Source organism: Manis javanica, chromosome 8, assembly GCF_040802235.1.
Source record: "Manis javanica isolate MJ-LG chromosome 8, MJ_LKY, whole genome shotgun sequence".
Lineage (NCBI taxonomy): Eukaryota > Metazoa > Chordata > Mammalia > Pholidota > Manidae > Manis > Manis javanica.
The window spans coordinates 107,622,907-107,640,629 of NC_133163.1; the positions used below are offsets into that span (position 1 = coordinate 107,622,907).

Sequence of the window (17,723 nt, forward strand, 5' to 3'; positions counted from 1 at the left end):
TGTTTAACACCTCCTGGCCCCTCTGGATTAGACGCGGCTTTGGGAAGCTGCATTCTCCAAGACCCCCTAGCGCTGCCCCAGGACTGAGCATGATGCTTTGGGTGGCTGGCTCACCTGCATAGCTGTGAGTGCTCTTGGGTTCTTCCTCTTTCTTAGTCAACAGCCTAGTGACCCCCATTGGAGGGAGCTGAACTGTTGCCAGTGTATCACTGAGGACAGTGAGTGCCTATTTGATTGTTTTGCTGGCTAATAATACTTGCAACCATATAGCATGTCAGCTGGTCTCCATCCAACTTGCTTGCCTTTTTGTTTAAATTATTTTCTCAAAAGTGGGATTTTCATAGCCATGTTTATTGCTATTGCAGAGTGTATGTAAAATAGAAAGAGCTAAACCTATAATATTGTCTACTAGAAATGCTCTGGAAACCATCCCAAGGAAGATGTGGCTTTTGTTAGAACTCCGTATTCAATACCTCCTCCTTGGCGATCCGCATGTCATCTGTGACGTTGGAAAACACCGTGGGCTCGATGAAAAACCCCTTTCGGCCCAGCCCTTTGCCTCCACATTCCAGCTTGGCTCCCTCGGCCACACCACTCTGGACGAGTTCCAGGATCTTGTTGTACTGTTTCTTATCAATCTACAGAAGAAATTACCTAATGATCCCATGTAAAATCTTCTATAAAAATGGAAAAAGCATCTTCTCAAGAATCTCTTAGTTGTGATTTTTTCTAAGCTTTATTATATCTAGTCAAATCATATGAAACTGCTGTTATTTAGCCATTTTTGACCTATGAAAAATGATAATGTTGTATGGTTCGACCTAATGTATCGAGAATTCCCATAAATGTGCTGCTTTGAAAATACTGCCAAATCAGAAGTACCAGTAAAGACTTGGCCAGTGTTTCTGGGTGATGAAGACACTGGTTAATTTATTATTTACTGTTTATTGGGGAAGACTGAACTCTTTAACCAAATGAATAGTTTAGCAAGTTGTACTGATACTAAAAAGATGAAGATAATAGATAAGCTACATGCCACCACATATCAAATCCTTTTGGGGTATACTTCTAATGGACCTCCTACTATACCTTTGGATGAGCAGATTAAGTTTATGGAATTCAGGCTAGCTCTCCCTAGTCCACAAAATAAGATCAGTCTTGCCCCCCAGAATTTATAGAATTATCACTCAATTATTTTGGTAAATAACAGAAAGATTCTACATTCACCTGAGTTTGAACTACTCAACTGGAACACCAATCTTCTCCCAATGGTCCCAAACTTAGGAGGTGTTTTCTTTTCAGGAAGACCCACACTCTAGTGATCCAAATGAGGTCTGATCTAGATATTCCTTTAAAAATTCTTAGACTCTAACTACAGTTTAAAATCAGAATTCCATCTGAACATACACCTTGATGATTGTGGAGGACCTGCAGAGCTAAATAGGGCAGCCTGCAGGGACTTTTGTGGCCCTTCCTACCCCATGGTGTGAAGCACTCAGAGCCAGAGATTACCATATAGCAGAGGACAGACTAGAGAGCACTTCATTTCCTACACATTTATAAGTCACAAGTGATCTCCCCACAGTAGGCAGAGTTGTTAGAGAGATTCCTTGGCAACTGGAAAAGGGATAAATGGCAAAGCCACCTGCCTTGACTGTGGCATCTGTAGGGATGACTTGAAGGTCAATGGTGATGCCTGGAACTGGGTTCCAGAGTCAGGATCCATCTTGTCATGCCAAAGCCATGCCCTTTAGAACTGAGCAACTCCAAAAATGTACCCTGAAGGCCATCCTAATTCCTTAGTTTTTCAGAAATAATGTTTAGAAAGGAAAGGAGAAGCATACGAAATAAGCAATGCTTCACTGGCTGCATTTCCAGCCATGAAGATGAGTTGGAAGAGTAAGGAGGCAGCAGAAAAAGAAAGAGGTGTCTCTGTTGGGTTCCACTAGTGTCCAGGGTCTGTGCCTACCAGGGATTAAGTGAAGGAGGGGAGCGTTTATGATTTCTCTACCTGGGGTCCCTGCTCAGTGGTGGGGTCCAAGGGGCTCCCCACTATGCGCCTCTTGGCTCGCTCCACACTTCTTCTCACAAACTCCTCGTAGATGGGCTCCTCCACGAAGATGCGGGACCCTGCGGTGCAGCACTGGCCTTGGTTGAAGAACACACCCTGGTGAGCCTGCTCCACGGCGTAGTCCACTACGAGAGGGAACAGCCCCGCACTCAGCACCACCCCAGCCGAGGGGGGCTGCCCATGGAGCCACCTGCCCACCTCTCCGAGGCCCCAGCTGGAACGCCACGCTCACCACAGAACCTAACAGTGGTCAGCACAGTACAGAGCACTGGCCTGAGAACACACCTTCGCACCAGTTCTAACTACACGCTGATGTCACTTGCCGTGTGAACTTAGACGACTTCACTTCTTTGAGTCTCCTTCCTCTGTAACAAGATGGACTGGACAATGTCATCTGTGACAGGGGTCTCACACCCCAGGATGCCAATGGGCTAGGCAGACAATGGAATGGTATGACTCTGCCAGGTATTAAAACAATCTGATGGACACTCAGCAGGAAAGCCACTGCATTTGGCTGCTTTTGTGAATCAATATAAGACAATGGCTGCCAGATTTCCAATTTTAGGAAAAAAACAGGATTCAGTATTTTCAATGGACAGCTTTTGTTCTTTTAAGACTGTGTAATATTTAGACTGGTAAACATATCTGTACCTTGCATTTGGCCTGTGGACTGCCAATTTGCAACTCTTAATCTAGAGAACCTTGTAGCTGTATGTTTAACCAGTATTTTGGTGAATTAAACTATAACAGCAATGGATATACTTTAAAGACACTAAATTCCTTCTATATTTACATGGAATTGTATAGCATATCATAACGCTTTCATTTTATTGCTTGAATCTTATACTTCGAGGTAGTACTAGTAAACCTGGTGTGTGCTAGTTGTTAAATGACTGACTGCCGGAATCAATCAATTGCCTGTCAGTCAATGCTGTGTCAGTGGAGTACCTATGCCCCGAGAGGAAGTTAGGTATAAGAATGCTGATCGCTTTGATAGCAGTGCAGAGCTGAAGCTGAACTCTGCAAATTCCAAGCTGTGGCTAAAATTCTGGCCATCTGCTTTCTGCTTTCTGTTCTCTCTGGTGGTGACACTGGAAAAGCAGGTCTGCCTGGCAGGATGTGTAGAAGAAAAAGGGTAACTGAAGGAGATTTTGGAATTTCATTCCCTGGTAAGCTCTCTAAAACAGAAAGCCCACACCTGTTCAGAATGGACTAGGGGGCATCCTCCCTGGAACCCTGGGGTTTCCTAGTTACTGCTCCAAGCCTCTGTAAAGGAGGCATAACCATCTCCAGTTAAGGCCTGTTCATACAGAGCTGACCATAGCATGTTGTCAGGCTGACTGCAAGTCTTGGGAGCAACAGAAAGAGGCTGGGATGACTAAACAGAGAGGCGATTGCGGGTTTGGGAGATGCTGGCCAGGCTAGTGAACTCAAATTTTTTTTAGTGATCTACAAAGTCACTAGGCACAGTTGAGAAGTTTTAGATTTCTTGAATCTAGGAAGACAGATTGTATTTCAGATATTCAGGGGCTTAAACCATTGCTCTTTCAACTATACCACACTGACCAAACCTTCGCCTCTTCTACCCTATTCTACAACATCACAGGGTCGGAGTGGCTCGTTCATGCCTAGAAAACCAACTCTGTTTAGTTGTCAGCTGATGAGCGCTCCTTCCCAGTATGAAACTATTTTCTCCTTAGGAGGAAGGGTCATCCAGATTCTTCTCCTTAAATGCCCCTTAGTTTCAAAGATCTTTTCCTTAGTGTCCTGTCAAAAGTGGAGATACAAGAGAGAGCACAGTAGGGCAGGTGCCGGGACATGGATGAGATTTTGTGGGTGACTTACAATCAGCATCTGCAAAAATAATATTGGGGCTTTTCCCTCCAAGTTCCAGGGTTACTCTCTTCAAATTACTTTTTCCAGCTGCTTCTTGGATAAGTTTTCCAACCTGAAATAAAGGAAGTGGAGAAAGATTTTGCACACCTTGCAGCTGAGACAGTTAGTGGCCAAAGCCAAGTCTGGTCCCAGTGGGATATAGCAGAAATGGGTCCCGCACTGGGTGACACAGGAACAGCTCCTGTGGCCAACTGTGTAAGCAGGATGTAAGTCAGTGGGGATACAATTTAATGTCTGTGTGAAGTGAGCTGAAATGCTGCTTTAGTTTCGTGACAGAAAGAGTAAGGAAAAGGGGATTAAATCTGCAATTTTCATCACTGCAAGATTTCTTTAAAGGTGAGTGGCAAGCAAAATGTGACTGGAGGTTTTCCATCACTGCACTATGGCTTTTAGCTTTGGACTCTGCCTCCAGGAAAAATCTAACTGGCTCCACCTAAAAGAATGGTGAAAGTAAAACCAACCTTTATGTGTTTCCAAAAGGCCAGGTATGACTTAATCACATGAGCCAAAGGGACTATAGATGATCCACCTTTGCCTCTGCCTAGAGCTGTAGTTAAACGATTCCAGATAGCTAAGGATCTGTCTTTACTTGTACAATGCCTATTTATCTAGACTCCAAACAATAGGCTGAGTTTGGAGAAATGATTTACTGTTATGTAGACTCATATTTCCAGTGAAACTGAAAGTGTCAAGATAGAAATAGGACTGCACCTCCCAGAGCCCCCTTCAGGGAAGAACATCTCTCAGTGCCTAGGAATGCTACCGGCTCCTTCAGAGTTGGCCCAGCTGAGCAGGGCTCCCTTGCCCAAGGGCACACCTGCCCCTGGGTAGCCCACACCTACTGACTGATGGTAACAGGGGTGTAAAGGCCCTGCCCTTTCGGGCCACCACAGGACAGCTCTGAGGGGGCTGTCTATCCTCCATCCCACTGCATGTGGCTGGCCCAGGCCCTCAGGCCCGCGTTGCAATTTGGCTTCCCCTTGTGTCTACTCCCCTTCAGCAGGGATCCCTAATAAACAATCTATGAGCCAAACTCCATCTCAGCGGCTGCTTCCAGAGAACCAGACCTGTAACAGGGGCTCTGCTGCAGGGCAGAGGTCACATCATGAAAAATGCTGAGCTACTGCAAAGCCCAGAAAGGCAGTTTGTCCTTATGAGATGAAAAATCCTACTTTTGCCTGGAATCCTACTGAAAATTAAGTCTTTTAAAAGCCTGGAGAAGAGAAATGCTAAATTTCTATGTGAGTCCTCCTGCCCTTGTTAATATCCTCAAGTACGACAATAATTCCTCAGGCAGGGCAGTCGTGGGTAAGAGAAAAGGCTCTGGAGTCTAGATTTTTGTACTGATTCTCCTACCAACTGTTTGACCTTGGGAAATTATTTAACTTCTCTGAGCCTTGGTTCCCTCCTCTGTAAACGGAGCTAAGAACAGTATCTACCTCAAATTTAATTGTCTTGAGGATTAAGTGACTTAAGATATATGGCCCTGAGAACCCAGCCTGGCACACAGTAAAGTACCCAAGCATGTTCACCACACACAGGCATGAGCAGCTATAGGCCCTGCTTGCTCCACATTCAGTGCATTCAATGGAGGTGATGAGAGGTGGTATTGCTAGACCTCCCAAAGCAGGCCGCCCCCTGCATCTCCCAAACTGTCTACACTAATAAGCTGCTTCAGAAAAACACTGGGGAGACTCTCTGACTTCCCCCCGTCCCCCAAATTACTCATTCTCTGGATTAAATGCTTTTGTGCCTTTATTATTACTTTACTTCATGGCAAAAAGTCTTAGAAAAATATACTCTCATACTGAGGAAAACTAACCTTGGGGAAAAAATAGCGATGTCCCTGAAAGAGGAAGAATGAGAATTTCTTAGTTTGCAGGACAATGTTAGTTTCTAGAGGGTTGAGAAATACTAACATCTGGCTCCGCAGATTAATGGGCAGATGTCGCCCACTAGCCAGGCTGCCCCTGCCCTGCCCGCTTGTCTCTGCTACCCCAAGGTAAACTCCTTAGGAAGACACGCTACGCTAACACAGGCGCTGTTCTCAGGCACCCACGCTCTACTTCGAGAAGAAAATACATACACACAGCAGAAAGGAGAACCTGGCCCTGTGTTTGGCAGGAGAAGAGCAGTCAGGTGAAACTGATGACTGGAGCTGAGACCCCTGGTGAGAGAGGAGAGCCCTGCAGCAGGGGTCAGGTGGGCGATGGCACCCAGGGGAGTCCCCGAGAAGGGCGGTCTGGGGCTGCCTGTTCTGCTGAGGACTTCTGGGGTGCTTGGCTCTCTCTGCTCTAAAGACTCCATATTAATTGAATTCATCTCAGAGTCTAAGAAACTAAATGGACAAGAGTTTTCTCGAAGAAGACAATCACTGGGATTTATGAATATTGCTATTAATTATATTTTTAAAATAACGTATCAAGCTGGTCTGTGTCAGACGTTTACATGCACTAACTCCTTTAAGTCTTTACAAAATAGGTACTACCTCATTTTAAAGATAAGCAAACTTATGAATTAGAAAGTCAATGGATTTTATCAGGTTACCAGGCTGGTTACTACTGGCAGAGCCTGCTGGACTCTGTGAAGGCTGGCCCCAGGGCCCAAGTGTGTACCACTCTGACTACCCTTCTTTCCTCCCAGCACTCTGCCCTTTCTGCCCTCCTTTCCACATTCCCTGAGCACCCAATGTGTGCCACAGACCACCAAACCCTTATCCCGGAATTCCACACCGCTTTCAGAGTGAGCAGGAATGTCACCTTTTGTAGACACAAATGATTGCACATTGTCAGTTACAAAACTTACATCCTGCCTCCAGACTGACATTTTAAGAACAAAAAAGACCAGAGAGAAATTGTGGGTTTTACACATAGTAAGACGGTGAATAAATGCGTGGGGTTGCTAGAGCAGCTGGCATGGCATTTGTTAGCCCCACTCCTGGACACTCATCAAATAGCTCTATGGGTTGATAGTTTTTGCCACTAGGAATGTTGTCCAGTGATTATTTTCATGGTTATACAAAAATCTTGCTCAGTCTATGGTCATCAGAGAAGAATACCTAAGAATGATTTTTCCTGCATGAATGCTTTTCCATAGAAACCAAGCTGTGCTAACCACTGCAAGGCCAGTCTCAGATGAATAATGCCTTCCCCCTTCATCTTTGGAAGAAGGTCAAGTCACAGCCCAGCCTCAAGAAAGAACTGACGTGTTAGGCCATGGCAGAACCACTTCCATCTGATGTGGCCTCAGGACAGGACACTGCAAAAACCCAGTTTCCACTAATCTCCCTCATTCCACACATATTCCTGGTTCTCCTGCTATGTGCCAGGTGCAATTTTGGGCACAGTCCCTTACCAACAATGAGCATGCAGCTAGACCCCCATTCAAACCTAGCAGGAGCTCAGTAAGTGTGGCTCTGCAGTCCGCTTGGAGAAAAATCTGGGTCTGATTTAATATTAGGTCTGAACAGATAAAATTATGGTTCTTCGGTACTTTGTAATAATTCAGAGTCAGGCAACTCTGGTCCTACCCCACAGAACCAGGCTAGGATGCAACAACTTCCATTAATTATGGGATCGGGTGTCACACAGCTTCCCATGATGCTCTCAGTTTCACTCAGACTCTCTTTGGAAATATTACCACTTATGAATTCTCTGTGAGTGGAGTGAGGTTAAGTGATCCTAAATGGGAGGTGCTCCTTATTATCACCAGCATGTGAGGGAAAGAGGATGTGCAAAGGGGAACAGATGCGACTCTAAAGCAGGGGATTCTTAACAGGAAGGAGTAATGTTTAAAAACAAGGAGTGACTCCCTGTCTACTTATAAAATATGATGGGTGCAAACCAATTTAAAATGTTACTTGTACAAATCTCATGCAAAGGTTTCCAAAACTAAAATATATGGGTTTCCTAGACAGTCTGAGAAACAACAAAATACAGACATCAAACAAAGGCCTGGAATTAACCAGCCCTTCTTAGACGGAAAAGAAATAAGCAGGGTTCCTTGGGGATTTGTGCTACACTAGTTGTACTGAACCCCTCTGCACATGTTCACAAGGGGGGAAGGCATGGAGACATAAACGAGGCTGCAGGGACACATGGGGCCTGTGACTGGTTAAAAATCAAGTCAGTAGAGATGGACTTATAAAACCAAGGCTCATTTTGATGAAATAGGACATCTGTACGATCAAACAGATAAAACATAGTTTGAGAAACTAAATCATTAAATTAAATAGGATAAAGGCACAGGGAACAGATTTTGAATTCACCATTATTTTTTTTTCTCCAATTAGCAAAGATTTCACACTATATTGTTATTATCCCTGCTGTCCTATCTCAAGACAACCGGCTAATTATAACCATATTCAGGTGTATGGATGATCGTTTGGCCCGTAGGCGTCAGAAGACACAGGTGCCGCACACTCTGGCTTGGCTCCTAATGAATTTTCAATTTGGGGAAGCCGTTTCATGTCCTTGGGCCTCAGTGTTTTCATCTCCCTAATGAAGGTACCGACCAAGCCGTTCATCCATCCTGTGGGACTCCAAGTAGCTGGGGGAGTTAAAAAAGACACGCTGAGTTCCTGTAGCCACTGCTCCTTCGGAGAGTCTGTTCGCAGTTCTGCTTTTCTCTTGCTTATGGAGCAGAAGCAGCTTTTCACTAAAGTACCCAAAGGCACTGAATGGTATTGAAACCCTGATCTTAGTTAACTGCACAGAGCCCATCATGAAAGAGGGATAGTGTTCCTCTCCTGTGGTTTGTTAACTTTGCACCCCTTGCAGTCAGCTGCATCCATGCACCCCAAACAGGCAAGCGCGAGGAACTGAGGGCTCCCCCCACGCAATGGAACTGGGCTAATTCTCAGCAGGAATGTTGGCACGCATCAACTGTGACTCCCACGCTCACTTTGAATAGGCTTCACGACTGGTCTCAGGAGTATCCCCGGAAGGGCCACAATGTACCATAATCATGTCCACAGCAATGCAGTAGGGTAGGGAAATGCAATTTGGAGTTTTGCAAGGAAAATAATTTGTTATACGAGACAAAAGAGAACATCAAAGGCCTCTCCCTGTCCTCTTTATTCAACGCTGTTGCTCCCTGAACAGAATTTATCAAGTTGGGTAAAGTTTTTCTTCTTACTAGTTAGTTAATTACCCATGTTAGGATGGGTTTCTTCTCAGAAATATTTCTTTTTATTGAGTATTTAATTACATATTTTAGAATGGAGGATTCCACTTGCCCTTCCCAGAAAATGCCTCAGCATCTTCATGTAAGCTCTTTTATCTGCCTGAAATGAAATGCCCTTCCTCCCCTTTACTTGATAAACCCATTTTTTCGGACCTACCTCTGCCACCTCTACTGAGAAGCTAGCTTCCCTCCTCACCTCCCCCCAGGGTTTGCTGGTTCCGCTCCTCTGGCCCCACTAACTCTCTCACTGTTCCTGTTTAATAGCTGTCTTCCCCACTAGACAGAGTTTGTGAGCAGAGGGACTCTTTACATATAAACATACACACATACACATGCAGGAAATTATTCAGTCACACTTGCTGTCGGGTCAGTAGGCCAGAACATGACAGCTGCTTTTCAGGTTTCTGGAAACCAGAGACCATGAGATCCTTAAGCAACAGGTGAGAGGCTGGGGCAAGGACACGTAGCCCAAGGCTTAGCTTTGCTACAACCAGCAGAATGACCTTGGCCTTCCCTGTTCCTTATCTTTGGCTTAAGTCTCATCTTTCATGAAGGGGATGGCTTCACATTTGGAATGTCTGTTTCCTTCCCCAGGTTGGGTATGTTTTCAGCTACTCTTTCTTCCAAAAGACTTTGTACTCCTGTGTCTCTCTCTCTCCTTCTGGGGCCCCTATGATGTAAACACTGTCTCATCTGGACCTGCCACAGAGCTCTAGCATCTTCTCTTTCTTAAAAATTCTTCTTTCTCTTGATCAGCTGGCTGCCTTCACCACCCTGTCTTCCAGACCCATTCTTCTATAGACTGTGATCTGTTTTATTTCTCTTGATTGCATTTTTCATTTCACTTAATTGTATTCTTCAGCTCTTACTGGTTCTTGTTAATATTTTCTCTTTTTGAAATCCTTGCTGGGTTCATCTCTTCTTTCCCAGGTCAGTGAGCACCTTTATGACTGTTACTTTGAGTTCTTAATCAGGTAAATTGCTTCTCTGTTTCCTTTAGTACTTTTTCTGGTGTTTTGTCTTGTTCTCTGTTTGCCAACTGCTACCATTTTTTAAAATGGCTTTTAACATCCTTAACCATGGTATTTCTGGACAGTAATCCAGAGATTCTGAATACTGTAGTCTGGGGGTGGGGCATGCAGGCATGGGTAGTTTTTAAAAGTTCCCCCAAACATTCCAATGTGCTGCTAGGGTTAAGAACCCTGAGATTTAAGACTCTTTAAGGGCATTTCTCTTATATTTGTCTCAAACCTTCCATTATTGGTTCCATTTTCCAATTACTTAACATTATTATTTATTGAGCACATATTTTGTGCTGTTTGTTCTCATAAGCATTAATAGTTTTCATGACAATCTGTGATGCAAAAATTATTACCCTGTTATATAATAGGAAAAAGGCCACGACTCAGAGCAGCCAGGTAACTTGCTGACAGGCACTACTGAGTGCCAGAGCCAAGACTAGACTTGGAAGGCCCACACCAAGCCTAGGACCCTTTTCCCATGATTGCTTCTCTTCTCCAGATGTTTTCCTGGGGATTAGGTTCCCTCTGCTATGTGTAGAATTCTAACAGCTGAACATAGGATCACACCTCGTAGATAATCCAGATTGACTGCCCTGCACACTTAGCCACCCTTTTGTTACATAAGATTCTTTCATTTCAGATAAATAAACAAATCAAGATTTTGAGTTGCTTTGATAGAAAGAGGCCTGGAGTACTCAAGTCAAAGGTATTACATGTCCCACTAACTAGGTGAGCTAAATAAAGGGATGGGCATCTTAGCACCTGTTCATGCTCAGCTTGAGCTCCGAGGAGAGAAACCTACAGAGTAAATCACGGCATCTCAGCTCGCAGGCAGAGGCCACAGCATACGCTTTTCTGTTCTTTAGTACTCAAGTTTTCTTTTAAGTGTTAAAGAAGAAAAGGGAAGAAGCTAGTAATTTAAAACCTGTACATCCAAAGGTTTTGACATATCAGTCTGGTATCTTTGATCCAAATGCCACTAGAAAGGGGCCCATTTGCTGTTTTAAAAAATAGCCAAAACTGTAGCAGGCCACTTACCTCACCTACAAGAAGGGGTGAGGCTGACCTGGTTCATTACTCAAGTGGCAGAGGAGGGGGCTGACCTGGTTCATTACTCAAGTGGCAGAGAGGGTGTCTGTATCAGGCAACGTGACATTCATCTCACTTAAAAATGAAAGGAGAACCCCGGCTGCGTGATGCAGAACCAGTGATAATACAGCTGTCAGCTACAAACATTTGTTTGGCACGAATCAAGCTGGACTCTCCTGTAGTTTGCTTTGATGGTCTCTCTACTGTCTTGTGGACTAATGACGAAATCATGGTTTGTTAATTTAACTGAATAAAGAAAACACCATACCAAGCAAAGTGCAAACTGTTTTCCTGTACTTCACTGAGATTGTTTATTGACTCTGTGTTTATATGAGCCCTTTCAGATTCACTTATTAACTATTTACATGCATTGCTTATGTATTTAGCTGCAAAAGGAGAAATTAATCATATCTTTAGTCTAAGTAATTGTTTGCTTTTTAAATGTCTTCTGATCAAGTACAATGGAAAGCAGCCACCTCAAATAAGCTTCTTGTTGCTAACTATTCTAGACATTTTGTGATGTACCAAGAGGTCCTCTCTCCCTGGGGTAATCATTACAGGAGCCACACTCAAATCCACATTGAAGTGACAGACTCTTCCTAAAAGAATCCATACAATTTCCCAAGTAACCTACAAAAATTTAAAAATGATAAATGGATAAAGAAGTAAAAAACTGCAGCACACACGGAGAAAGGAATTTAGGGATTATGTGATCATTTGATTTGCCTGTGAAAATTCTTCACCCACCACCATTAATATGCATAATTCTAAGTTGACTTACATATTCTAGACAAATGCTTCCCCCTCAGGTCCTCTGTTGTCTGTCAATGACATCATTCTAGAGAAGAAACTAGGAGACCCTCCAGAGGCCATGGATTGGTTCCCCTGCAAGTGAATGCAAGCCTCTCTAGAAAGAGAAGTATCAACTAGAGACTCCATCAGAAAAATTTTAGCTGAAACTTGTTTCATGTACACCACAATAAGCTACCTCTCTGTTCTGAGCATCCCTAATAGCAAAATAATACACAGGGCCTCCTCTTTCTCTTTCCAAATGCTCCCTTGTCTCTCTTTCAGTTCCCCCATTGCATCTCTCCATCTTTGAAGATAACTTATTTCATTTTCAATGTTCTTCCTGTGAAAACAGAGCATTTCCTATGTTACACTATATAAAGCTACAGTAATCAAAATAGTGTGCCACTACTGAAGAGACAGAGCCATGGACCAGTGGAGCAGAACGAAGTCTAGACACGACCCAGGCAAGGACGGACAACGGATGCCTGAGAAAGGCACAAAGGCGATTCAGTAGAAAAAGTCTTTTCTGGAAATGGTGTTGGAACTGTTAACTATTTTTTTAAAAATAGCTTAGTTCCTGAGACAAATTAAGTCTTAGGATGTGGTGACTATAGTTGAAACACTGTATGGAGTAATTGAAATCTGCTGAGAGTAGAACGTAAATGTTCTCACCAAAAAAAGATAAATATATGAGCTTACAGGTGTGATAATTAACCAGCTGGGAGAAATCCTCTCACAATGTGTATGTATATCAAATCCCCACCATGTAAGCTTAAGCACCTTAAAATTTGTATGTGAATTACACCCCAATAAAGCTTAAATAAAAAAACTTAGTTCATTATTTTACAACATACACAAAAATTAACTCAAAATAGACCATAGGCCTAAATGTTAAACACAAAACTACAAAATTTATAGAAGGAAACACAGGAGAAAATCTTTGTGATGTTAAGTTAGGCCAAGGGTTGCTTAGGTATGACACCAAAAGCATGATCCAGAAGAATTGTAAATTATTAGATTGGACATCATTAAAATTAAGAACTTCTAGCTCTACAAAAGGCACTGTTAAGATAATGAGAAGATAAACTACTGACTAGGAGAAAATATTTGTAAAACACAAAAGAACTTATATCCAGAGTACACAGTTTCAAAATTCAATGAACAACAATAAAAAAATAACAAAAGAGGCAAAGATTAAAGTGTGCCTCATCAAAGAAGATACACAGTGGAAAATATGTAAATGAAAAGATGTTCAACAGTAAAGAAGTGGAAATTGAAGCCAGATTGTCACATCACACCTGTTAGAATGCCTAGTATCAAAAAGACAAGAATTAACAAGTATTGGCATGGATGTGGAGAAAAAGGAACCTTTGTTGCTGGGAATGTAAATTGGTACTGCCACAGTGGAAAACAATACTTTTTGAGGCTCCTCAAAAAATTAAAATAGAACTACCATATAATACAACAATTCCACTTCTGGGTATTTATCCAAAGAAAACAAAAACACTACTTTAAAAAGATATATGCATCCCCACTGCAGCATTATTTACACTATCCAAGACATGGAAACTACCTAAGTGTCCATTAATGTTGAATGGGTAAAGAAATTTATATATATATAATGGAATATTACTCAGGCACAGACACACAAAAAACAATGGAATCTTGCCATTTACAGCAACATGTATGAACCGAGAGGATATTATGCTAAGTGAAATAAGTCAGTCAATTCTGTTTGACCTTTTCTTATATGTGGAATCTAAATTTATATATATGCACACATAAACACACTCATAGATACAAAGAACAGATTGGCAGTTGCCAGAGGTGAGGGTGTGGGTGAGAAATAGGTGAATTGTTTTTTGTTTTTATTTATATATTGAATTTTTTAAAGGGTTAACAGAAACGAGAACTACGGGAAACAGTCTATCTTCAGGATCTCCATCTGCAAAGCAGGTACTTTGCTCTCTTCCAGGGCCACAGCTATCAGTACATGAGCACTCAGGGTTTCAGCTGCTGTACTCTAGAAACTAACATTGCAGTGAGGAGGGCCAGAATCCCAAAATAAAAAGTGTGCATTGGAATCACCACATAAAATCAGTGGTGATTTTACAAGCACACAAATGCACAAGGGATACGATCCTGAAAATAAGGGGGAGAGGGCCCTAAGTGACACACCAGGATTGCCTATGAAATATTTTAATGAGAAATTAAAAAAATTCTGAGGGAATTCATTTTTAACTGTGCCACATTATGTTGATCTATCTCATGATAAGATTTGGCCTGATTATTACCTAATTAACAGTAAGGTAATTGATATGTAGAATGTTTGATTTCAACCCATAGTTCAGAAGAATCATTTATAAGCCAGTAATGGGATAACTGTGTATAGGACCTTTTGCAGATGATATCTAATTTCTCACAACCGCTTTGTAAAGTAGGTGTAATTCTCTGTGTTTTAGAGGAAACAGACTCAGAAGCCTAAGGAATAATCAGTAGAATTTGGTATCAATTAATATTCATGAAATAAATTTGTGGCAAGACTTTTTAAATGGGCTTCTATAATTTTAAAAGATTTTAAATACATGTGGTACACAGTCAAAAGTTCCCAAGCTATAAAAAAAAAACAAACCAAATCCAACACCACATTGAGAGCACCAGTGTAGCTAAAATTGAAAAGACTGACCATACTAAATGCTGAAAAGGATATGCAAGAGTTGGAAGACTTAACACGTTGCTGGCGGGAATGTCAGATAGTACAACTACTTTGGAAAAGAGTTGGGCAATTTCTTAACCCACCATATGATCCAGCCATTCCATTCCTAGGTATTTACCCAAGAGTAAAGGAAATACACACACACCACCAACACAGACATAGACACACACACACACACAAAGACTTGCACGTGACATGTGCATGGGAGATTTTGTTTTATAGTTCAAACTGTAAACAACCTAAATGTCCATCAACAGATGACTGGATAGACAAATTGTGATGAATCAATATAATGGAGTACTGCTCAGCAACCAAAAGGCGTGTAATGTTTCTGGGGGTGACAACATGGATCTTAAGATAATTGCCCTGAGTAAAAATAGCCCGACAAAGAATATATACTGGATGTTTCTATTTATATAAAATTCTAGAAAATGCAGATAACCTATAGTGGCAAAAAGCAAATCAGTGCCTGAAAATGTGGGGATGGGGTTGGAGGAATAGGAAAGATGACAAAGGGCAGTAGGAAACCTCTGAGTGATGGATGCATTTACTATCTCAACTGTGTGATGGCTTCACAGGTGGATGCATATGTCAGGACTTAGCAAACTGTATGCTTTAAATATGTGAAATTTACTGTATATCAATTATACCTCAGTAAAGCTGTTAATACAGATACACTAAAGAATAAAAATGTTACTTTATTAGAGTAATTATGCCATACATCAATTTATTGTTCTTTGTGGACTGTTGATGGGGTGATTATATTGAATCTACTTGACTATTTAAAATTATTTTATGGTTTTAATTAAAGTTAAATGCATTAGGAATAAACTTATTATATTGTAAAATAAGAGTCTAAAAGGGAAAGAACAAGTGAAAAGGAAAAAAGAAGCTTAAAGGAAAGCAAAAGGTGATGAAAATAGAATATTAGAGGTCAATAAAAGAAATTATGATGATCAGAACTAAAAGGAGGCAATATCTGAGATTATAAACCTAAATAAAAATAAAACATCATACTCATAGAAGCTGTCCAGTTCTCATTTATCTGTACAGAAGGTAGAACAGAATCAGTAAGCTAAGGACTCACTGGGTAGATAAGGGACAGGAGGTCATTTCCAGCAGAAAAATTGGCAAGTGCAAAGCCCCAGAACATGTGAAAGACATGTCCCATTTCGGGAGCTGTAAGCAGTCTGGCAGGACTAGGAAGCAGAGGAAGGTGCAGGGACCAAGTCATCTACCGACTTGTCAGTGACCTAAAGGAGTTTGGACATCCAGATCAATAGATGTCCACTCTGCAGTTAGAAATGACATCTGAAGCTCAAAAGAGAGGTTAATGATGATAAATGAGCTATTTCAGGGAAATATTCTAAATGAAATACTGTGTGGACTCACTCAGTTGATAATTTTCATTTTGGTAAACAATAAATTAAATGGACCAATGAAGTTACTAGAGGTGAAAAATCTTTCATACTGATGGTCTTATAGGGAAGGCATAGAGTTGGAGTGGGAAATGGTGGTTAATTTCTATGTTCAGAAAGCAATGATTAAACAGAAATGAAATTTGGATCTTCCCTTAGGAATAGTGCTTTTATGCACATAAGGACTGATTCAACAAAAGTTGCTTACAAGAAGAAAATCTGACCAGCTAAGCCTGGAGGATAAAATTTCCTATGAATGTACATCACCCCAGCATCCCCAACCCACCAGTCCCCAGCACCCCCCCCCGGACATTCTGCACTTTATAGTTTGATTCTGAGTATAGAATAATGGGGGACCCCTACCTCTACACTTCCCAAGTCCTTGGGGAACCCATTAAAGGACTGTGAAAGAGCAGCTGGGATGTTTAGGGGGCTGGAGGACAACCCAAGTCTTCCACCTCTCCCCACCTGCACCACACCCCACCTTCCCACCTGTATGTGTGATTTCAAAGGAAAAGAACGAAAGGAATATATTTTCTAAGCCCTAAAAAAAAAAGAAGAAAATCTGAGGAGCTAAGCCTGATTTGGGGGGCTTCTTTGAACAACCTCTGCAGGGGTGCACATCGTGGTTCTGGGGTCCTAATGGTACCGTGCAATGGCACTGGAGCTGTGCTAAATCTACAAAATCTTCTGGGCAGCAGATCTGGAGTACAGAAAAAATAGACAAGCGAAGGAGGAGGAAGTTCATGAGGAACTCAGGTAATTTTACCACGAATCAGTCTGTGCTCTCTGTGTGCTAGAAGAACCCCTGCCTCACTTGTAAAACAAGGAGTGACTTACGGGCATCTTTACCAGCTCCTGGCGCACTGTAGGGCATCAAAATGTTTACTGGATGAAAGAGGAATCTTAGTTCTAAGATTACCAAAGTCACCTCTCTTTTGCAGCTCGCAAGCCCAGTAGTGCCCTTCCGGGCTCAAGGGCTGCACTGGTGCATGAGGAGGTGGAACGCGGGGAAATGTCATGAACTAAACACAGACTGGAAAGTGGCACGGGAGTAGCTGTATGTCTTGTTCAGGAGGTATAACTTACTAAAATAAGTCTAAGCACTTTACAGTTGCACTCTATGAGTTAAAGCTTCTTTCTGAGAAATATAATCAAAACAGAATCTGCTCATATGGTAATTAGTTCCCCTGTGCTCAGTCAGCTTTTTCTCTGATCCCCAATACTGCATAGTTTTGTGGTATATGTAAACTTTTGGAAATATCTATGAACTTCTAATAAAATACTGGCTTATTTTGTTTGTTTCTTTGTTGATGATTTATAGGTATGGGGAATGCTTTGGACCATAACTTTGCTTACTAAACTGATTGTGAATTCATTTTTTCCCTCAGGTGCTTAGGAGAAGAAATGTTATTGCTAGAATGAAACTACGGACATAGCAGACAGTGTGAGCGGCACCTGTCAGTTTACACGAATGTTTTATTTTAGCACAGACTAACAAACTGAAAACCATGGCTTTTTTCTTAAATGGGATT

General features: G+C 41.9%; 1 protein-coding gene across 1 annotated transcript in view; it reads right to left on the bottom strand.

Annotated features, from left to right (window-relative positions):
- Positions 1-17,723, bottom strand: part of ALDH1A2 (aldehyde dehydrogenase 1 family member A2) — a 95,793-nt gene that overhangs the window by 9,153 nt on the left and 68,917 nt on the right. Inside the window, exons 9-11 of the mRNA XM_037021060.2 lie at positions 3,917-4,019; positions 2,012-2,196; positions 474-638 (exon numbers count right to left, since the gene is read on the bottom strand). Coding sequence (XP_036876955.1) covers positions 474-638; positions 2,012-2,196; positions 3,917-4,019 — 453 coding nt within the window. The remainder of the gene's footprint in view (positions 1-473; positions 639-2,011; positions 2,197-3,916; positions 4,020-17,723) is intronic.